Here is a 23,928-nt window from a genome sequence, read left to right as displayed (position 1 = left end):
GCTTCTCCTAGAATCAAGAACTCATTATAAAAAATGCAGCCACACATGAAAATTATTCTTCTTCACTTAAGCCCTTCATTCCTCTTTGATTTTTGTTCAATTCAATATTCAAACTTCATCTTATTTCTGGAATCGGTCCCTCATTCTGCACGACGAGTCGACGACATCAATCCTTCACCTTCGCTTCAACCTGCTCTGCACTCATGGAATTGAAGGAGAATAACATACAAGAAGTTTTGGCTTCATCAGAAAATCCTAAGCCCAGGTAATCGATTTCAATAATATAGATTAATTTGTAACTAATTAATCTTTCAGTCGGTTTTCCTGCACTCGGTTTTGGTTATTACTCACTTGATTGAGTGATTTTGGTTGTAGAAACCTGATTAAACTATGGTTTTGTAGAAACCTGATTACCCACTTGCATCTATTTTGGTCTATTTTGGAACTGATTAACCCTTCTCCATTTTCTTGTCCTCGATTTTAGTTGTATTAGTCAATTAATTCAGTGATTTTTGTTCCAGCAATGTGTCCATCTGCGATTACTAGATTTTCATTACTATGTATGAATTTAGTTTCTTTTTCATGAATCATGAAATAATATCAAACTTTTTTGTTGCTGATTGGTAATATATTTCATGAACTTGGTTTCTTTTTTGCTTTGGATATGTATGTACACTAAACTGATATGGCTACTTTTGTTGTGGTTGTAATATGTCCATTCTATTTTTTCTAACTTATATGTGTTGTTGTTGTAATCTGTCCATCTAAATCTTCCTGCACTCGACTTTTTGTTGTGGTTGTAATCTAAAATGGCCTTTTTTTTTACCTTGAGCTTCATAATGGTGCAATCTGTAACTACAATCTGTGTATCTGAGTTTTTTTTCCCTGTAACTACAATCTGTCCATATTTAGCTTTCTTTAAACTTATCTGATTCTAAAAAGAATCATGTTTATTGTGATGTTATTACATCTTATTTATCTTTTTGCAGTGACATTCAAGATCAAAAACCCCCATAACCAAGTGTTGAGCCTGTTGGAACAGCAGATGTACAATTGGCTGGAATAACAGATGGTGAGGGGGCTGGAACAACAGATGCAGAGGCTGCTGAAAATACAAACAGAAGATTCAAATAAAGAAAAACATCTTGCAAAGTTTGAAGTTATAAAAGATGATGAAGCGGGTCCAAGCTTTGTGGATTTTGATTTTTAGCTTATGAAGAATTGTGTTTTTTATTTTGGTTTCTTTAAACAAACTTGAATGTTATGGATTTTATTTTTGTTTTATTGTTAAGTATTGGTTTGTCGTTATTGTTTTTACTATATCGTGTATGAGAATGAAGTAAGAACTCTAAATTGTCTTGGTTATCATTATTATTATTATTATTATTATTATGTATTATATATATATATATATATATATATATATATATATATATATATATATATATATATATATATTTCAGATTTATAATTTTTTTTATTAAACGGGTATTCATCGGGTTCCCCGTATCCGGCAGAGATTTTTCTACCCGAACCCGTCGGGGATTTAGCGGGGCGGGGGCGGGGATGGATATGTGGATCGGAGGTCGGGTGCGGGGACGGATTTTGTAATATCCGCAAATATCCGCCCCCGTTTGCATCTCTAATGGGTGGTGATGTGAAGGGGTAGAGTTCTCCAGAGCTATTGTAGCGGGACAGGAGGGCTCCACTATGAAATCTTTCACGAAAAAGCCAAAAGGATCAAATTCAACGGATGTATTATTGTCAATAGTAAACTTGCGAACGGATAATTAATTTTTGATAATGTTGGGTGTGAAAAGAATATTATTTAGGTGGTATGTTTCGTTTGGTAATTTGTGGGTCGAATTGTCAGACTCATTAATTGGAATTGTCTTGCCATCTCCAACAAAAATAGAGTTAACATGAGAAGAAAAAAAAAGGTGTAGTGATTTTACCTTGATCTGCAGTAAAATGAGAAGATGCTCCAGAGTCCATATACCATTGGGGGTCATGAGTATTCAGATTGCAGAACTCTCCTTCAAGGGCCACCGCCCTTGATCCTTTGTTACTGTAGTAAATCTTTTGAATCCGGCGGGGTGGTCGTTTTGATGTCTAGGATTCTGCCAAGAACCTCATCTGAAACAGTAGCATAGATCCACTGTAGAACTAGTGCATCGATTTCTTTCCATTGGGTGTAGCCTTCCTTTGTCTCCTCCGGTGGCTTCGTGGCATCGATGTGATCAACAACTCTACATGCAATGGCGTGAAGCGTGAACAATTTAGTCCAAGCTGAGTATGTAACTTTAGATCCGTCAAGAGTGCGGACCTTAGTTTGGATATTTGTGACTGTGTAAGCCGGGTGCAAGGCAGCATGAGTCTTGGAGTCGGAAGATCCTGGTTTATCTCCCATGGAGGTGACACAGAGTAAAAAAAAAGTCAAAGGCAGCAGAGAAAAAAAAAGAAAAAAAATCAAGGGATGTTGTTAGGGTTTCATAATGGTAGCTCTGATACCATGAAAGTAGATTAGGATTGAATGAATCGATGCCCATGTATTGATTATTAAAACCCTTTATATAGGGGAAGAATTACAAGGAAATACAGCCACTATTTTAGGAATAGATAACAATAAATATTCAATACAATCTATATCTAACTGTGAGACTTAAGTCGGTCTCTAATACATTTGAGTTTGCAGTTTGTCAATGATTTCGATATGGTTAATCATGCACTTATTCCAAGAAAATTAGGATCAGGTCAGTCTAATTTGATAGCTTTCCAATCTCTATGCTTCAACTTTTTATGCCCTCTGTTTGCTTCTCCTAATGGCTAGTGAGCAAGACACCTTAATTATATTGTGGCTATCACTAGGTTAAGCACTTATAGGATTTCATTTTAGTCTATTCACTTTTAGTTAGATGCTCATAAATTGATTATATTAGGCATATGTTAAACACATCAACATTTTAATTAGGTATATCTATGAATAATTTTGTTGATCAATTGCATATCTCCTCTGTTGTAGGAAACTAGGAATTTGTATTATTTATGAAAAATGACAATAAGAATGTAAAAGTAGGTAGCATGCTATGGAAAAAGTCAAACAAAAAGAGATGGAGCATTTATTCTTCATTTGTATTAACAAGTTATTAGATTTAGTTTATATAAGTGGTTGTTTTGGTTTTGGGATTTGTACATTTAACCCCTTCATACAATAATATTTCAAACTTACTACCCTAATTATATTTAAAATTTAGAGTTGCGAACAGTTTTATGAATATACCGATGGGAAAGGAAGTCAAGATGAAGTATATGAGAATTATTTATGAGTTGGTCACTATAATGACTATTAATGGGACTCTTATATTTCTCTTCATGATGATTTTTTAGACAATTATCAATTAATGTTTATTTAATGCAATAAACAATATCTATTCTATTATTTGGGTATTAGAAAGTATGTTGTTGTTTTCTTGGAATAATAAGATTTAGATCAAAGGAATATGCACATATTATATTTTTTTGTATCCAATTTACTATTACGGATAGTATGTATGTGGTTATTTGTAAAAAGAAACAGAAGCAAGCTGCTATTTTTGCTAATAAATGAAAGTAGGTTGATATATATATTGCATTTAATTTTGGTAAATTGCAAGAAATAACATTGTACTTCTATTGTGATGTGGTTGCTTGGGATGGCCAACACATTATTTCATAGATTTCTTATATCTGCAGGTTCTGGAAACTTTCATATCTTTCCATTTTCTTAAAACTACAATGTTGTAATAAGAGAAAAAATTGAAAGTACAATGATATACTTGGTTCATTATGTTTCTGTAAAAGTATTTTCATTATTTTTTTAATATATTTCTACTGGTTCTGATTTTTGAATGTATTGATCTTAGCTCCATTTTTTGCACGAAGGCATACAAAATCAAGTAATGGACAAATTTGGCAGCTTTTACTAGAGGACAAGCATATCTATAATTTGGTGTTTCTATATCATGTCCAAGTATAAAATAAAAACTATTATTTTTTTTCGTTTATTATAATTTGGTTGCTCTTTAAAGTAAACAATTATAGCGTTGTATTGTTGTTGATGGGTCTGAATTGAAAGGATTAAGTTGTATATTTAATTATTCTTAGTGAACATTAAACATATATCCAGGTGAGTTGAGTATGAGATTTTTTAGATTGCCATGAATCGAGTTTTTAAAACACTATTTATTTGACACGTTTATTTGGTGTAGTAAACTATTTGCGCAAAAGAACTAATCATCTCTAGAAACTAATTTCTAAAAAAACTATTCGTATCCATCGCTTGGTGCGGTTAAACGGCTAATATATATATATATATATATATATATATATATATATATATATATATATATATATATATATATATATATATATATCCGGTAAGAAGGAAATTCTTGATAGTAAGGTAAGAAGTTTTTTTCTATATATTTTTTTGACGAACAAAATAAATGAATCACTAGATGATTCATTTGTAAGATGATTCACAAGAAAAAATTCCCAAAAAAACATCTTTATGATTCATTTTTAAGTAAATTAAGAAAAAAATCACTTTTATGACAAGTTTAATGAATAACAACAAAATCATTGTATAAATGAATCATCGAGATGTTTTTTTGAGAATTTTTTCTTGTGAATCATCTTACAAATAAATCATCTAATGATTTATTTTGTTTGTTCGCGAAAAAAATATGTAGAAAAAAAACTGATTACATTCCTACCAAAAATTTCCTTCTTATTTGATCTTGATTATATATATATATATATATATATATATATATATATATATATATATATATATATATATATATATACATACACGCGCGGGAACTGATTCAGATAGAAACCTTAAAACCATTAAAGGTTATGAATCAAATGAGCTAATATTAGCATTTCATTAAAAAAAAATGGGTCGAGGAGATGCAATGGACTAAATTCATGTTCTATTGCCTCTTTTAGTAATAAAATTGACAAAATCGTCATTTTTAACCTCCAACATCAGATGTATTCACAATGTAATAGATCATTCACAGTTTAATGTACATTTTCATACACTCTTTCACGCTTTAATTCAAAATAATTATGACAAACTAATACATCCATGCATATTTATAAAACAAAAAAAATATATATTTACAAAAGAAGTAATACAAACCATTCGTTCATTATAAAAATAATTATAAACTTATAAAAAATTCGCAATTTAATACAAATACATTCACAAGTTAAAGCTTACTTTCATACAAACTTCACAATTTAATACAAATACATTCAGAGTTTAAAATTTACCTATTTTAGTAGGACATTTCATCAAACACTTATGTGCCTCCTCATGGAGGCCGACCGGAGGAGAAGAAGCGGCAGCAGGGGTTTGATGATGGAGTGGATCCCGCATGCGAGAAGATGAGTTTAGTGTTAGTTTGTTAATCATCACTGTTTTTGTAATGGGATATTTGGTCTTGATCTTGTAAGTTGTAATTACCTAGTCTCTTTGTATTCGGTCATTTATCAGTTCACTGTTTTTTATTTTTTAAATAAGTATTTGCTTTCCGTTCAAAAAACAAATCTAGCAAATCTAATCAAACTATTATTATAATTTTGTGGCTACAACAAATTCGCCTTGCAAACAAAGAATACATGAAAATGTTAAGAAAGGGATTTGTAGTAATTAAGAATTTGTCTTTTATGTATTTGAGCGTACTTTAGTGATTATCATGGTTTCAAAAGTCGGAATCCTATAAGAATTTGATTAAAATAAATAACATTAACATAATCTTATTATGTGTAACTAAAGAGTGGTTTTCTTAAGTTATGGGGAGTGGTCACAACCAACCCACCAAAAAAGTGTTGTCACATCTGCGTCACGTCAGCTTCATCACCAACCCACTAGACATTATAAATGGTTACCACTCCACAATATTCCTTTTTTTTAACACTATATTAAATAAAAAACATAATTTAAAACATAAATAAATTTTTTGAAAACATAAAAAAAAAACCACATTTCATTAATTAAAAACATAGAAATTTAAACATAAATTACTAAAATAAACATAAAACATACCAAATAAAACATTATACTACTTAAAAAAACATAAAAAACCATAGAGAAATACTAATCGTCGTCGTTGTCGTCACCGACCTCATCCGCTTCATCGTCACCGTCCTCATCCGCCTCGTCGTCGCCGCCCTCATCCTCTTCGTCTTCATTGTCATTTTGCCCTTGGAATTGTCTTTCTCATATGTGTTCGGTCAAATCGTGACGTAGATTGTGATATGTTTCACGGTTTCGTATTTTCAAAACCCTAGAGAAGTATGTCAGGCTGCCAACTTGTATTACTGCAGGTGGATTAAGTATATCGTTTCCGATATATGAACAAATAGTCCTACCCTCTTCTTCTATTGTCATGTTATGTAAAATAACACAAGCAGTCAACACTGTCGTTAGTTTTTCCCCATCCCATGTTCATGTCGAATGTTTGATTATGTGTCACTTTTGTTTTAGGACTCCAAACGCTCGTTCCACATCTTTCCTTGCAGATTCCTGTGCTAACTCGAACAATTTTCGTTTTTCATCGGCCGGAAATGAATATAACATGACAATTGTAGCATACTTTGGATATATCCCATCACCTAAATAATACTCATACTTATATTCATTTCCATTCACAACGTATGACATGTTTTGTGCTTTACCTTGCAAAATATTGTTAAATAGTGGAGACGCTTGGAGCACATTCAGGTCATTGTTTGACCCCGCCATACCAAAGAATGCATGCCAAAACCATAGGTCCTGTGAAACATCCGTCTCTAATATAACAGCCAGGACCCCATGATCACCTCGTGTGAATTGACCACGCCACGCATCGGGACAATTTTACCACTCCAAATGTGTACAATCAATACTACCAAGCATCCTTGGAAAACCATGTTTAGCTTGATGCACGACATACAGCTGTTCGACATCACTTTTAGTCGGATATCGTAAGTATATGTCACGGTAAAGCTCTATAACATACTTACAGAAAAGATATGTACAGTCTCGACCCGTCCTCTCAGACATTTTCAAATACTCATCTGATGCGTCTGCGGGTATGCCATATCCCAATTATCTAAGAGCGGTCGTACATTTTTGTGTTGTAGTAAAACCACATTTACCTCTAGCATCTCATCTTAATTGGAAAAAACTCATAATTACGTTCCAAATATATAGTTATACGTAGGGGTGTTCAAAAATATTCGTATCCGAAATTCCGAATCCGAATTATCCGAAAAACCGGATATCCGAATTTTCGAAATGGAAATTGGATAGTGTTTTTCAGATTTTTCGAATAATTAGGATATCCGATATCCGAAAATTTTGATGTTAATTTATACATTATTTGTTATTTTAATCACATATGTCTTATAATATGAATTTTAGTTACTAAAACATATTCATAATACCCTTAATTAAATACATATATTACTTCATATGTCTTTCTAATTTAAAAATATGCCTTTCTAATTTAAAAACTTCATATGCCTTTCAAATTTGAATAAAATTTCAAATTTTCGGATATCCGTTTTGGTATCCGAAATTTCGGATACGGAAACGGATACCAAAAATCAACTATCCGAATTTTCGGATATCCGAATTTTCGGATATCCGGTTATGAACACCCCTAGTTATATAAATTTCTACTAATATGAAAACGTTCTTCAAATTTCAATAGATCATATAAACTATCAGGGGCAAAATAATCACGTACCAAAAGTTCATTTACCGCCTCTGGATACCGGTTAATCCATTTTCTACGCTTCTTCTCGTCGTGTGAACTTTCGCCTCTCTCACGAACCATGTGTTGTGTCACGGACAATAGTGTGTGTAATACCAACTCGTCATTAGAATCATCATCAGATGAAGAAGAAATTGAACCGAAAAAATTATCCATGTTTTTTAAAAAGTGTGTGAATGTTTTGAAAGAGTGAGTGTGTTTTGTTGTGAAAAAATGTGTAAAATATATGTATATATAAAGAAATTTAATTAAATAAGCGAATGATTTTTTTTTTAATTTTTTAACGGTTAAATGCTGCCCCCACCCCCCCCCCCCCACACACACACACAAAAGGGTCAAAATCGAGTTAAACCAACTCGTTCGTGTTCATCCGTCTCCCCACTCACGCCACAGCCGCACCAACCCTTGGGACGGTGTTCACGCATCTTGGGTGCGCCAGCTCAGCACTCACGCATACTTTTTCTTCCCCATTCCGGTTAGCCTTACAACAATATTTACCTGATCTTTTTTATTATTTAACATGATTGCAACACTCATAGTTTTTGGTAATTTTGGGTTTTATTTATTTTTTCAAACGACAACCCATTTATTTTTTAAAAACACTCCTGAAACGTTGTTTTGCTATTTTTTTTCTATTTTCAGATTTTAAATAGAATTTATTTTGATCTAGTTGATTTTATATTTAATTAAAAATTATCTTCTAGTTAAAACATATCTCTACTATTGGATTTTTTTTTTAAATTGCAAGCATTAATCTTTATAGGAATTAGGATGGATAAAAATAAACTATTGAATGATTCCAACCTCTAAATGGTCGAAAAGAAGGTAAGAGTTTCTTTAACGGCTCAAAGCTCATTTATTCGTAAAACAACTTTAACAAACACGCTGAATGTTGACTAATTCATTCACATCTCAAGGTTCATTTAGAGGTTATCACGAAGATGATGTTTAGAAGGTTTTAAGGCTTACACGGATTAGATGAAGATGATGTTTAGAAGTTTTGAGGTTAATCTCTATCCTTTTTCACCAACAAAATACATAAGCTAGATCAATTGTGGCAAACACTATAAAACTATGTCAAGAATAGGATGACTTAATTAGCATGAAATAATGAAATATAATAAGAAAATTATCAACCAAAATAAACAAGTCAAGTCACATCGTGTTTATTTCAAAAAGATGAAGTGACATCATGACATAAGTTACACACACAAATGTAAAACAAAGATACATGTATGTGTTCTTTTAGTTAACATCACCCTACTACTTACTTAATAGTTGTATGTGTTCTTATAGTTAACACCAACTCTTCTACTTACTTTCTTACTTACTTCAAGTTTCAATTCTTCCAACTTTGTGCCAATTTTAGCGGTTGTTATTGGTTTCACCTCCTTGGTGCTTGGGACATTTTGAACATTTTTCGAATATGATATTTCAATCTTATGCATGGGTTACAGGAAATTCAGATTATGAGATAATCCTTCAAGGAACAATCTTTTTCAAGGCACTAATGATAAAAGATCACAAACTTGGGTTTTATAGAATTCAGTTTCTTTTGATTACCAAAGATAAATATCAACCATCATCAAATGTTGATTTTATCCGTCAGGTCCGCAGCCCCCTTGACCCCCGCCACAGGTCAAACCGAGATCAAACTCGTTTTATACAAGCATGCACTTCGTACCTCCTAACTTGTAATAAAATAAGGATTTGAACTCCATTGATAATCTGTAAATTTCATCATACTAAAATGACATGATGACACTAATATGACCAACAACTGACATTGTTTATGTTAATATGAGACGATCATCGGTACTCTAAAATCACGAAATTTGATATTTGGTATCGTCGAGACGTCGATACATGTGTTAGTACCGAAAACCGGTATCATTCTCGGTACTAGTAATGTTAGTTTAGTTCGATGTTCGGTATCAACTTTCCACCCAATTCGGTATTCGGAAATATCAGGTTGGTATCGATTTCGTCTTCTGCTATCTCGTAAATCGAGTGACCACCAACACATGGAAAAAAAATCTATTTTCATATTTAAATAAAATCTGTTTAGATCTAATTGACTTTATCTTAAGTAAGAATTATATCTCCACATAAAGCATATTTCAAACTATTTGATTTTTTTAATTGCATGCTTTAATCTTTATAGGAATTAGGATGTTAGATAAAAATGAAGATTCCAAAAAGCATCTCCACTATTTATTTTATTTTTTTTATTTGTAGGCTTTAATCTTCATAGGAATTATGTTTGATAAAAATTAACTATCGGATGATTTCAACCAAGATTGTTAAGATCGGGATCCTAAATATCATTGTTTTTAAGTTTGCAAGATCGAGATCAGGATCTTAAGATCCCACAAAACATTACATAAAAAGGTAGTCGATCATATATAAAAAATTTCTTGTATATCATGGTTAAATAGCTCTAAAAAGAAAATTAATTGGTCATATAGTGGATGATAACATGGTTACATAGCTAAGAAGAGTTGATACTAATTGATTATAATACAAAAATAGAAATTCACAACCTTCATGTTGTTTGCTTTAACTACAAGGAGGAAATCGATAAACAATTTCAACTTTTGAAACTCAATTAAAAATCGCAATTTTTCAAGCTCTAAAAAAATGATTGAAGGGTAAAAGAAAAGAAACCGAAAAAAAACTCACATTTATTGAGCTTAAACTATTGAATTAAGAAACCAATACCAAGCTAAAGCTAGGTATCAAAAATCTACCATTGATGAAGGTAATATATATATATATATATATATATATATATATATATATATATATATATATATATATATATATATAGGGTGAGGTTCAATAGACAACCATAATTAACCAAGGAACCAATCATGAGCGTTGAAAATCATAACGATCAACGGCCAAGGAAATAGATGTACACTTTTACATTGGACGCACACACACCGGATTATACCAAAAAATCCACCCTTTACAAAAAAACCCACAACTTTTTTCGTTTAAAGTTTTTTTTAGACCATGTTTTTTATCGAAAAAAAACCGAATATACCGTTGTTCACGATTTTTCGTTCTCTTTCCATAGAGATTCATGATGATATATAAAAAACGAACTTTTTTTTTCGAAAAAAACCTACTTCATTTTCTTTGATGAAAAAATTTAAGGTCTATTTTTTTATAGAAAAAAAATTAATAAATATATCAAAATTCATATTTTTTGTACTTTTTAAACATAGATTCATATTCAAGTTTAAAAAAAAAACCTTTATTTCAGTTTAGATTCACATTGTGAACCTGTTCAGATTCATATTATAAACCTATTCAGATTCACATTATGAACCTCCTTAGATTCACAATGTGCATAATAAGAAGTCAGATTCACAGTGTGAACCTGAACTGATCGGAGCTTTTTCACATTGTGAATGTTAAAATTTGAAATATTTACAGTTTAGATTCACATTGTGAATCTACACTGATCGAGGTTTTTTTTTTTTTTTTTTTTTGAACCTTCTCAGATTCACAGTGTGTATAATAGTGATCCAGATTCACAATGTGAATCTGAACTGTTCGAGATTTTTCATATTGTGAATGTTAACCATCTTACTCCCCGGAGATGATTGCTTCTTTTACTATTGCTTCTTAGTTCGTATCGCTACAATAGATGAGGCCATTTCTGTGACAACCCGAAATTTACTCCGTCACTGTAACCCGTTTCCGTTAATAAAAGTTAGTTCTATTAAAATTTTCCGTTAACTTTTATTTATTAAAATAATTCATTTTGAGTTATTAAAATAAATAATATATAATGACGGAATAAAATCAACTAAGTCGGGTTTCGGTTAGTTTACCAGGTAAAAACCTTTAGCTCCGTTTAAAAGACAGTGTATGGTGGGTTCCCACTAGGCAGCCATATATAAAGGAGGAGTGTCCACCTTTAGAGCCTTTTCCCACCTTGGAGCTTTCTCTCTCTACTTTCTCTCTCTAAAATCGGGTTTGGCCAAAAGATCACCTCATTCAAGCTCAAAAATCAAAGGTAATCTTCCTAACTTGTTGTTTAACTTAGTATTCATGCCATCTCAAGTTCGAATCAGCCAAATGCCTTAACATGCATGTGTTTACGGTTTGGGGAGCCTCCCAAAACCGTAAACTCCTATATGAGGGTTTCGAAGCCCCAAAACACTTCCAAACCTTCTCTAATGCTTAGATATAGCTTAGATACTTGCATGCATAGACTAAGGAACCCAAGATCGTGACTTTTAGCCATAAACTTGAGTTTACGGTTCTGGGACATTCAAGAACCGTAAACCCAAAAACCGTAAACACCTCAAATGGTGTTTTGATGCCCCTAAACCCTTCCTTAGCTTGTTTGATGAACTAGAAACTAGTATAAATGAGCTTAGGACCTTGAAACATGAAATGGTAGAAGTGGTCAAGGGTTTACGGCCGTAAACCCTAGAGTTTACGACCGTAAACTCCCAAGGAGTGGTCCAAGGACCGTAAACTCCAAGGGAGTACCCATTTGAACCCTAATCACTTCCCAAGCCTTTGAATTGATCCTAGAAGCCTTCCTTGTGATGCATGAGACCTTTAGACACACAAACTCACCATTTCCATGAGTTTACGGCCGTAAACTCATGGGGAAATGGTCTCCCAACCGTAAACACACTTAAGTGTGGCCAAGTGAAGTGTAAACTCCATAGTGAGGCCATACACTCCTTAGATGCAACCTTTAGCACTCCTAACACTTGAAACAAAGTGTTTTCATACATTAAAGTGTCTTTACTCGCTTAATTAGTGATTACACAACTAATTAGATACTTTATACATCACTACATGTTACATAGGATCCGTGGGTGTGTTCAAGTCCTCACTTGACACCTAGCATCCTACCCGGCATTTCCATCCACTTCACTCACTACAGGTGAGTTCATACCCCTAAATGAACATTTTTAAATGTTTTTAACTGTTTTATGGGGGGGAATACAAGTTGAACCAAATGAGTTATAGTAACAATCGCATGTGAATTATAACTTGCAACCAAAAGGATTTTCTACACTATTAACTGTTTTTACCACCAAAAAGGGATTTTCTGCATTTTCAACTATATTGCCAATTAAACTGTTTTCAAATGCTTATCGAATTCATTTTCATGTTAAATCACTATGAAACTATTTTCCAAAATTCGTTTAAACAAATTTTTATTCTCAAACCATATCTACACCAATATATTTATATAAGTAAGACTTGAAGGACTTAGGACTAATAGCTCACCTTATTTCCTGTTCTTGTTTGATTGTGGGCTTAGGGTATTTTGTTATTAGTCCGACTCTCGTTGAATTCTTAGTTATACATCTTATATATTTGTGTCAGATATAAAAGTTTTCATGTCAGTTCAATGCCTTTGGATATCAAAGACATGCAACCAACAATACTACTTAACTATAATAGGTATAGTTAAGGGATACTACTTAATACTACTATTGCCATGACAACTACTAGAGTCAGTTCAGTTGTGAGTCAATATATGCTATGTACTATACAAGAGAACACTATATACTATACAAGAGAACACTACATACTATACAAGGAGAACACTATATACTATACAAGGAGAACACTACATACTATACAAGAGAACTTACTAAAATAGAATGTGACATACTATTTCTCGATACGACACATCTTTGTGCTATCACCGCGTAACCAGAGTCTCCTGGAGGGAGAGCGAGCATTATGTGTATAGATCTATACGGGACATACACTCCCACATCCCGACTGCTAGCTACAGTCCGAGCCGTCTAGGCCCAGGGGTGACAAAATGTCACATCTACATATGACTCGGAGGGTCAAAGGGATTCGATCGTCAATCAGCATGGTTACGTACGAGTTCACATTCAACCCTTTAATTAATACTTTAAAAATTAAAGGCAACAGACTCCCTGAGGAGTATTGTACATTTAATACTACCTGGAGCCTGCATTTCATTACATATGGCCGACAGTGATACTGTTGGGGTAAAACATTTTTCTCATTACTATACATGGATAAAGTCAAACTATATTTTCAAACTAATAACTACTGGGAAACTTGTACATTATCAAAGGAACAAACAAACCAATGAGTCTTGGTGAAGACTACTTTTTCTGGAAAACATAGGGTTTTCTAGGGTTCATACTATTTTCAAACACCGAGATTTTCTTTTACAATGTATAAATGTGAATATTTTTATTCAGGAAATGACACTAAATACTTATGAACTCACCAGCTTTATGCTGATAAACGTTTTCAAAATAACTTGTATTCTCAGATCATCAGTAGACAGGTACGGATGCAGCTTTTGAGAAGACGGAGCACACATAAGACTCCACTTTATTTTGATTGTATTTTTGGTGTCTAACATTTGTACAGAACACGTTTGTATTACAATTATTATCTTAATGCAATGGATGTTGTTGCTTGTCTTTACTATTATGCTTTGTTATGATACTGTACATGACGTCCTCCACCCCAGAACGTATTCCGCCGTTCTCGGTTTTGGGGTGTGACAATTTCATTTATTCATAAACTCGTATGTAGTCAATGAACGGCACCGCTCGATTCTACTGCCTAAGATGTCCCTCCCGGTACCTGCTTGAGTTAGCGTAAGCGGCTCGTAAGACCAAGGAGTTAGCCACCTTCCGGGTGAGAGGAAAACTAGACCCAGAAAGGGATAAAGCTCTGAAATAGTGAACTGGGTGGGAACACAATCGATGTGTCACAAGAAGGCAGTGATGAAGTTGGCAGGAAAGATTCTTTGCTTTTCTACACTACATTCTGGACGGAAAGGAGATGGTTGTTGAACATCTTCCTAGGCCCCTTCCATTGTACTCTTCCCTTCTTCTTCCCCTCCGACCTGTGCTATCCATTCTGCATGCAGTATTATAATATTAGTAGGTCTTGGGTCTAGGAAATGCCAACAGAGAAGCAAGCCGAACCACCATAAGCGGATCCTGAGCATGAGTCAGTACGTCAACAATCATAAAAAAAAAACCTCCATATAGCACATTTCCCGATATAAGGATTCTTTGTCAGGTCTTTCCAATGCCGGGGACAGCAGCAAACCACCTTTTTTATTCACAAATGATTGTGATTGTGGAGTTGAGGCAGGGAACGGTGCTAGACGACTCGGCGATTCTACCCTACCTTTTTCCCAGGATTTGATTGCTGCTTGACGAGAAAAAACCGCATGTTTGGCTCTATATTCAGCTTTTTGGCTTAGTAAGCTCTTCTTTCTCTTTCAGGCACTCTACCTCAGCAAAGGACGCGATGAAGGAGTCACCATCTGTCACATGGGTGATCAGGGCATTGATTCAAGGGGTACCCGTGCAAACATCGTCTATCTCTCTGGTCAAGTGGCTCCGCTCTTAGGGAGAGAATCTACGGATTCTATGAAAGGGCTTCCCTATCTATGATTGAGCTCTCGTTGTTACTCTTTCTATCAGTCGTGTTTTTTCTTTTCTCTCTGACCGTCAACTTGCTTGATTTACTAACCTCGTGTTCTCATCCACTTTAAGGTCAGGTCGAAGCAAAGCGTTTTCCTTCCTCTTCCTATCGGAAAACAAGAACCCGCCAGCTAACTTCTCTCTAGTGGGCTTCACTTGTACGCTATCCTTCCTGACCTTACCTTCATCCCAGAAACGAATCAGCTTACCATTGCCCAACCAAAGTCTAGCCCAAGTTCTGCCTGAAAGTCTTTCTGTATCAAATAAGACCTTTCTAGATGCAGGATATTTAAGAGGTGGGTTGGTCAATCCATTTTTTCCATTGGAGAGGTACTTAGCAGCCAAATATGAGCACCGTGGCTTTTTATTTTCCTTTGGAAATAGCCATAGCCACTTCATAAGAAAGGCGGACTTGGTTGAAGTCCACCTCCTTCGTTAAGGTGATTAAAAAATCCAGACCATAAAAATACAAAAAATAAAATATTTTTTTTATGGGATGCTAGTAAGGATGAACATGACGAGGTCTTATTTCATTACTTTTTTATTGAAATTCAAACATATCTATCTCAATCTTGTGGACAGGGGTGGGGATGACGCTCGTATCCCGTAACTTGTCAGTAGAGTCATTCATCCCTATCTTGGTTGCATTCTTTATCCTGGAAAGCTAGTCTAGTCTCCGCCCCTGTCTCTGGGCAGCCTTTGATCATCTCGGCGAGCCTTCCCCTTATACATGAGAGAGGTCGTGATAAGAGTTTCCGAGTGAGGCGAGGGGCTCCTCTCAATCGACGAAGGCTTGAGTCCCCTACGGCCAGTACAATGCGCTAGTCGCATCTTCTATAAGGCTGACATCTAATATAAAGAAAGCTGTCCTTGTGGACTCTGTCTCATCTTTTTTTATTAACTATATTCATGCTTCATGAAAAAAAAATGAAGCAATCCGTTTTTTTTTTTTAGTCGGTATTGATGTTTATTAATAGAGTACAAAAAATTAATATTTTGGTATAATTAGTTTTTTTTTTTTAATAAAAATAAACTTAAATATTGAAAAAACTAAGAAAATTAAGTGGGTTTTTTTCGAGAAAAAAAGTTCGTTTTTTATATATCATCATGGATCTCTATGGAAAGAGGACGAAAAATCGTGAACAACGGTATATTCGGTTTTTTTTTTCGATAAAAAACTTAGCCTAAAAAAATTTTAAATGAAAAAAAGGAAGTGGGTTTTGTTATAATCCGGTATATGTGCATCCATTATAAAATTTTACAACCCTTCCTTTTGCCCGTTGATCGCTTTAAATTCCAAAGCTTTGGAGTGGTTCTTTGGTTCCTTGATTAATAATGGTTCTCTATTGAACTTTTATATATATATATATATATATATATATATATATATATATATATATAGTTGTTGGTCATTTACGGTTCAAAAAACAGTACAAGAATAGGGTTATTATCGATTGCGCATTGGATAAGGTTTTCATGGAATGGTAGGATTAGATCCCGATCCTAAGTTTCTGACTGCAATCTTACATATAAAACGATCCTATTGCGATTCGACAAGGTTTTTATAGGTAGGATCGTAGGATCTTCCGATCAAGATCCCAATCTTGACAACTTTGTTTTCAACTTTTAAATGGTTAAGAGAAGATAGAGTTCCTTAACCATTCAAAGGTCATTCAAAGGCTTTTGATTCGTTCAAAGAGTATACCAAACACACCGAAAACTACTGACCGATTCATTTACTTCAAAATGTTCATTCAGAAGGTCTTAGGTTTACTAGAACTAGATGAAGATGATGTTTAGAAGTTAGAGGTGTTCAAGGCGACTTAATCCCTATCTTTTTCCACCATCAAAAAACATAACCTAGATCAATTGTGACAATCACTATAAAAGCATATCAAGATTTATATAGAGAGAAATGAACTATAATGAAATATAATAAAAGAAAATTATCAACCAAAATCCACAAGTCAAGTCAAGTCAAGTGGCATCATGTTTATTTCAAAAAGATGAAGTGACAGCATACCATTACCATAGACTTACACACACAAATGTTAACAAAGTAACCACCCCTTACTACTTTTACTTACTTAGTACTTTACTTAGTGGTTGTCGTAGGTTTCCCAAGTTTCAAATCTTCCAATTTTGTGCCAATTTCAGCGGCTGTTATTGGTTTGTTCACCACCTCCTTGGTGGTTGATGGGCCATTTGGAACAGAGTTTTCTTTCTCCTTTTGATTCTGATTCAGATTCAAAGTCAAAGGCATTGTTTGCCATATTCTTATGGTTCCATCTTCGGATCCAGATGCATATGATTCACCCCCCGGTGAAAACCTCACACAATGGACGGGACCATGGTGCCCCTTGTTGATTCCTACATTTACAACAACACCCTTCGCTTTTTTAAATAATATTTTTCTTTATAAATCTAGGAACTTGATGAAGGGTCTAATTGGTATGATGGAATGGAATGAACAAAGTAAGGTAGCGTTTGGTATGCAGTACTCAAAGAGGGAATGGAATGTAACATTACGACGGAATGGAAAAAAAATCCATGAAGGAATGGAATGGAGCATTTTCATCTCACATATACTATAATCATGAATTACTTTTATTCATATAATCTTCAATAAGATTAATCTTTTTAAAATTTTCATAACTTCAATTACATAAACTTTTTATTTTTAAAAGATAAATAAAAGTATTTTTTTATTATAAATTATATTTAACGATTTAATGGTATCTAGTTCTTTTTTTTTTAAGATTCAATGGTATCTAATTCTTTTTATTTTGAAACTATTTTAGATCATTGATAATTCTATTTTAACTATTTGCTAACATATAGTGTGTATTTTAAATGAAATGAAATATGGTTTTATGCAATTTATTGAAGGATTTATCTATATTTAATTATAATAAGTTTTATAAACTAACATTTTTTCTATACTTATCATTTTTTCTTCATTTAGTTTTCTACTTATTAATAACAAGCAACATGTTTAAATGACTCATTCCATTCCTTCGAGCCAACCAAACATAACAAAAACAATGGAATGTAATGATTCATTCCATTACCTTGCTCAATACATTCCTTCAAAATTTCATTCCACCATACCAATCAGACTCTAAAGGACTAAGCTTGGTAATGGAATGAGTCATTACATACCATTATCAGAATCAGAATGGAATGAACAATTTAAACATTTTGTTTGTTAATATACATTTACAGAACTAAATGAAATTAAATTGAATAAGTATCAGAAAGGATGTTATTTTATAAAGGTATAAACTTTAATCAAATAAAAATATGTGCAGTTTCAACATATTAGCATATGTACCTCAAAGTTCAAATAGTGAAACTAAAGCTTATTCATCACTTAAAAATTGTTAACATAATAAAATAAAAAAAACCAAATACCATGAAATCTTAAAATAAACTTATAATCAAAAACAATATTTTGTCAGTTTTGAAAAATAACAAAATAATTTAATTGAGGTTTTGAAATCTTTTAAAAGCATGATGATTATCAAAGATTAATAGTTATAAACATATCATTAAGAAATGAAAAAAAAAAAAACATAATTTTTTAATCCTCCATTCCATTCCCTCTTTGATTACTGCATACCCAACACTACCTAAGTACATTATGTACAACTTTCGATCCATTTGACACATTTCAATTTTAGCAAAATTACTAATTTACACATTTGACCTTTTAGAGATTTAAAAACAATCATACCAATTTCTTCGCCAGTATTGAAGTCAAATAATCGAATCCACATGTCTTCCCCTCCAGCAATAAACTTGTCACCAAATTTCGGTTCCAATGATGCTGATTCCACATTGCATGGCATTTCATAACTTTTCACCAATCCAAAACTATACCATAAAAATAGAAATTATAGTTTATAAAGAAGTATTATATACAAAATAAAAATGGTTTTATTAAAAAAATAATAATAATAATAACATACTGGTTTGCATCCCAAAACTTGACAGAAGATCCATCTGCAGTGGTTATATAACGACCATCTTTACTCACTTCAGCACTTGTAACAGATGCTTTTGTTTCAAGAGTATGAACAATCTTCCCACTTCTCACATCCCAAAGCCTATTATTTTTAAATTACAATAACAATTTGTAATCCATGAATTCAAGAACTAAATGAATACAAAAAAAGTTGTCATCTTGAAATTATTCTGTTTTACAGAAAAGTTTACAAAGTTTTGCAATATGTCCAATCAATCATGTCAAATGAAGAAAAATCAAATTTTGTCCTCTCACCAAATCCATTAAGACATCCAAATGGCACAAAAACAAGACATCTGGAGTGCAAATTATTGAGTAAATTTTGTGGCCACATTTCCCATCTTCAAATCAATCTAATCTAATCTACAAAAAGGACATAAATTTTGACCAAATTACAAAAATCATCCCTGTGGTTATTCAAAAATTATGGTTTCAGTCCAGTGGGTTACTCTTAAGGAATAGTTTGGTAACAATCTTAGTTTTAGTCCATGTGAAGTTAACAGCCTAGTAGATAATTTTTTTAAATTTGACCATTATGCCCTTGTTTCTTTCCATCTTCTTTTGCCTTCCCCCATCTTCTTCATCTTCAAGAATTCTAAATTTAAACAAAATTCTATGAAAGTCTAGATTTAAATTAATATAAAACTTCACCCACCTTTCTATTGAAGAGTCTATTGTGAATCAATCATCTTCTCTATCCAATTCTTTTTGTTTCTCTTATTTTTCTTCTTCCAATCATCATCAACATTTCTGGTAAAGCTCGATGCTTCTATCTTTCCAATTATATTATTTAGATTGATTATGACTATTTGTTCAATACCCTTGAGGGAGATTCTACTTTCTTAAAATACCCAAAAATGCATGATCATTACTGCTCATGTGGTATAATTTTCTTTAACCCAATGATTATAAAGGTTGTCATGTAGATATCATACATAAATGTTTGATTCCATGTGATGTGGACCACAATTGTCTATGCACGTGTGGACAATAAATACAAATGAATGTTGAGAATATGATAATATAGATGTGGGGTCCAGTCAACAGTCTCAACATTCCATGTGACTATTAATACAATAGGAATGAACAAATTACAATAAAGTAGCTGTATTAGTCGCATGAAAAAGATATAGATGTACCCTTTTCCCCTGTTTCATTATAAATTTTCCATATATGAAAATAACCCTTAAGTCATGTATGGGTTGAATTGATCGGGTAATAGTGTCTTTCTTGATAACGTGTTGTATACGTTTCTTTTCTAGACTGACTAAATCGTCTTTAGATAAAACTAAATGACCATTTTACCCTTACATTCCAACAAACAACTTTCACAAAAATCAACAATTTCATCAATTTTAACATGAGATACATTACATACCTTACACCACCAGAATCAGAGCAAGAACTTAATATTGTTTGGTCACTATGGAGCCATGCAACAGTCCTCACAGAACCTGGTGAATCTACAAATTCTCTTGGAGGGGCATCTGGTCGATTTAAATCAAATATACGAAGCATTTTCTCAAATCCACCAGTCAGCAGATAATGTGTATCCTGAAAAATTATACAAAAATGTCTCATTTCTATCAAAATCTTCCTTCATAATAAGTCAACATCAACCTTCTGTGTATAAACAATAAAGAAAGATGAAAAGACCTCTGAAAAAGAGCATGCTCGAACAATATGCTTGTGGTCAAATGAATGAAGCACGTCCCCAGTTAATGCATCCCATAATTTCCTGCAAAGATTACATTCAGAAAGAAAATTTTGGTGATAATATTACCAAAAAGAAGAGCTTTTTATGATGATGAACACATACGCTGAAAAATCAGCAGATGCTGATGCAGCACGTAGAGCATTAGTATCAAGACAGCAACTCCATACTGCACCTTTATGCCCTTCAAAGGTTCCTATCCAGTCTCCAGTATCTCCATTTCTAAGCATAGGAGTCGAATCTGAATAAAGAGTAACAAAAGATCAAATTTGTTTTGGTTATCGTATACACAATATGCAATGTGATAAAGGGACAAACTGTTCATATCAGTCGTAAACTTTATCCAAAACTTGATGTCTTGATCATGATCATATCTATTGTGCTTAAATTAACCTTCTCATGACTAATAGATACAGTTGATGAATCCAAATGTTGATATGATGTTCCGATCTAATATGTATGATTGTTTTACCAAATTGTAGAAAGTATAAGATGGGAGTTGATATACAATTTTATTTTAAGTAAAATTGGGGATGGAGATATACGACGAACCTTTGCTGGCACTGATAAGGAAAAACCCATCTGGAGTGATCGGGCTATAGAACAAATCAACTACTGGCCGAGAATGTCCGTGGCATACGAGAGGAACTGCGACCTTCTTCTTGTCCATAATCTCTCTTACAAACCCGAATTACAGAAAACCCTTAAAATATGATATCCTTTAGCTGGAAATCGAAATCCAAGTCCTCGATCCTAAATCTAGAAATCAAGGACTAAAACCTAGAAATCGACAATTGACAATTGACCCCAAAAAACGCGCACAATTGCCTAAACGATAAATCTTGATTGTTGTATCGATATCAATAGCGAAATCTTACAAGAAATACTATATATTATATGTGTAAGATGGAGAATGGCGGCAATCAACACAGGTGGGAAACCTAACTTTTGAACTTTTGATCGCTTCAATAAGATGAATCCACACCTCCTAACCCCAAGATATGCGAAGAACAGATGGAATTATTTCTGGGAACTACAAATAAACAAAAATGAAACAAAAATAATACTAAAAAGTAAGATATATAAGACTACTGCGTACAGGGCTAGGCGCAAGGCTGCCATTGATGCATTTCTTGATTTTTATAGGGTCGATGATTTGGGATTTCTTTCTTGATGATGGTCCCTGGTGTTCCTTAACGTTTCCATTTTCATCCCCAATGTTATGGAATATTCGGTTAGATGCCCTTATCACTCAAATGATTTACAAAGAAGCCCTTATGGTAAAGTTGTCTTAATTTCTCTTGATTTTCTTTTAAAAAGGAATTATATTTTTGATAATTGTGCATGTTAATTATTTATCATTTAATCAATATAGTTTCTGAATAATGTTAAAAACCATAAATTAATGTTGTATGATGATGTTTGCTTTAGAATGCTTACACACATTATTTTATTTCTATATCTACATATTTTGTCCACATTGGGACTAAAACCCTCAACATTTGACTTAGAGATACATATACATATCCGTCGACCCCACTAGGCCAAAGGCACTTTGATTTGCTTTAGAGTGTATTATATGATGATTATATGTAATGTGTTTTACTTTGGGATCAATTTTATAAAGACATTGTTATACATATTTTCTATGAGTTAACGTCTTTGTATCTTATCATGTTTTCTAGTCCGACGTTGTGTCTCAGTTGATGATTAGTAGGCAATACCTTAGGCTTTCTAGAGTACCCATCATTAACCACAGATATGGTGGATGTCACATCACTATCACATTCTCACAACACACAACCACATTAGGTTGATATATTCACCACTCCACATCAGTATATCCTTGTTACTGTTTTGATTATTTAAATAAAAAATATATTTTTTATTATTTAAAATGTAGAGAGAGATAGAAAGAGAAAGATTGTTATTGGATGTGGTCATTCGTGCTACACACCACAAATCACTACGACCACGACCGATCACAACCCACCGGGGTGGTGTTCACGAATCATGGTCATTGCCACATAAACCACAGAAGGGTTTGTGGTTTGTACTCCGAATGACCTTATAGAATACTTTAGACATGCTTAAGCCTTTTATACATTTTCGAGACTTGGGTGATGTTTATTTTTTTGAAACAAAAATCCATGAAGTTTGCGGACCACCTCTGCAACCCTCTGGAGTAGAAGAGGTGGAGCAAACGGTTGCAGACTGTAATAAAAAACATGTTTGTTTTTTTAACATCTGCATGCTGATACAGAAATTAAAAAATTAAAATAAACTGATTTTATATACCGAAAATAGTTTTTTAATACCGAAATTTAATAATGTATGACATTTCAGCAAGATTTTATTATATTTCAGCAAAAAAAAAATAATGATATTTCAGCAAAAAATAATGATATTTCAGCAAGAAATTATCATTATTCAATATAAAAAATAAAAAAAAATAATTCAGCAAGAATAAACCAAAAAAAAGGTGAAACAAGAATTCAACAACATATAATCAAGATTCATCAAGATTTCAGCAAGAAAAAAGAATAAGAGGTTAGAAGATGCAATACAAGTGATGCCCAAACAAAACACACGCAAATGTTTTTTACTCCGAAGACTTCTAAAAAACAAACAACTGCGACATAAATAATGTTGCGTGTGTGTTGCACCGCACAACAATAAGAGGCCTGAAGAGGTTTTTTACAAAAAAACAAACAGCACCTTAGACTATCAATCATTGTATTATGACGATTATTTTTACTTTATCCCTTTACTAATGGTTTTATATGCGAATTGACATCCGGTTAGGTTTTGAATGGTATTCATTATTAAATGTTTTGAAAAAATTGTTGTGTAAGTTGAAAGAGTTTCTTTAAAAATAAAACATGAAATGGTTCTAAA

At 33.0% G+C, this 23,928-nt stretch overlaps 1 protein-coding gene across 1 annotated transcript; it reads right to left on the bottom strand.

The window, feature by feature from the left end:
- Positions 1 to 17,261: 17,261 nt before the first annotated feature.
- On the bottom strand, positions 17,262 to 22,155 carry LOC145108127 (uncharacterized). The gene is made up of 7 exons (XM_079045123.1): positions 21,583 to 22,155; positions 21,136 to 21,271; positions 20,973 to 21,054; positions 20,695 to 20,870; positions 19,261 to 19,398; positions 19,026 to 19,165; positions 17,262 to 17,659 (listed from the first exon to the last, which is right to left on the bottom strand). The coding sequence occupies exons 1-7, from the start codon at positions 21,698 to 21,700 to the stop codon at positions 17,385 to 17,387; spliced, it is 1,065 nt and encodes a 354-aa protein (XP_078901249.1). The 5' UTR covers positions 21,701 to 22,155; the 3' UTR covers positions 17,262 to 17,384.
- Positions 22,156 to 23,928: the final 1,773 nt, after the last annotated feature.

Source organism: Lactuca virosa, chromosome 4, assembly GCF_052849685.1.
Source record: "Lactuca virosa cultivar CGN04683 chromosome 4, Lactuca_virosa_CGN04683_v6, whole genome shotgun sequence".
Taxonomy (NCBI): Eukaryota; Viridiplantae; Streptophyta; class Magnoliopsida; order Asterales; family Asteraceae; genus Lactuca; species Lactuca virosa.
The sequence above is the reverse complement of the archived record's forward strand: the minus strand, read 5'-3'. Positions and strand labels throughout refer to the sequence as shown.

Bases quoted from the DNA above. Each gene is read 5' to 3' on its own strand.
- LOC145108127 (XM_079045123.1), bottom strand. From the start codon at position 21,700: ATGGACAAGAAGAAGGTCGCAGTTCCTCTCGTATGCCACGGACATTCT. The intron at 21,272-21,582 runs GTTCGTCGTATA...CTCTTTATTCAG, and splicing joins CCTTATCAGTGCCAGCAAAG to ATTCGACTCCTATGCTTAGA. The intron at 19,166-19,260 runs GTATGTTATTAT...TTTATGGTATAG, and splicing joins AAGTTTTGGGATGCAAACCA to TTTTGGATTGGTGAAAAGTT.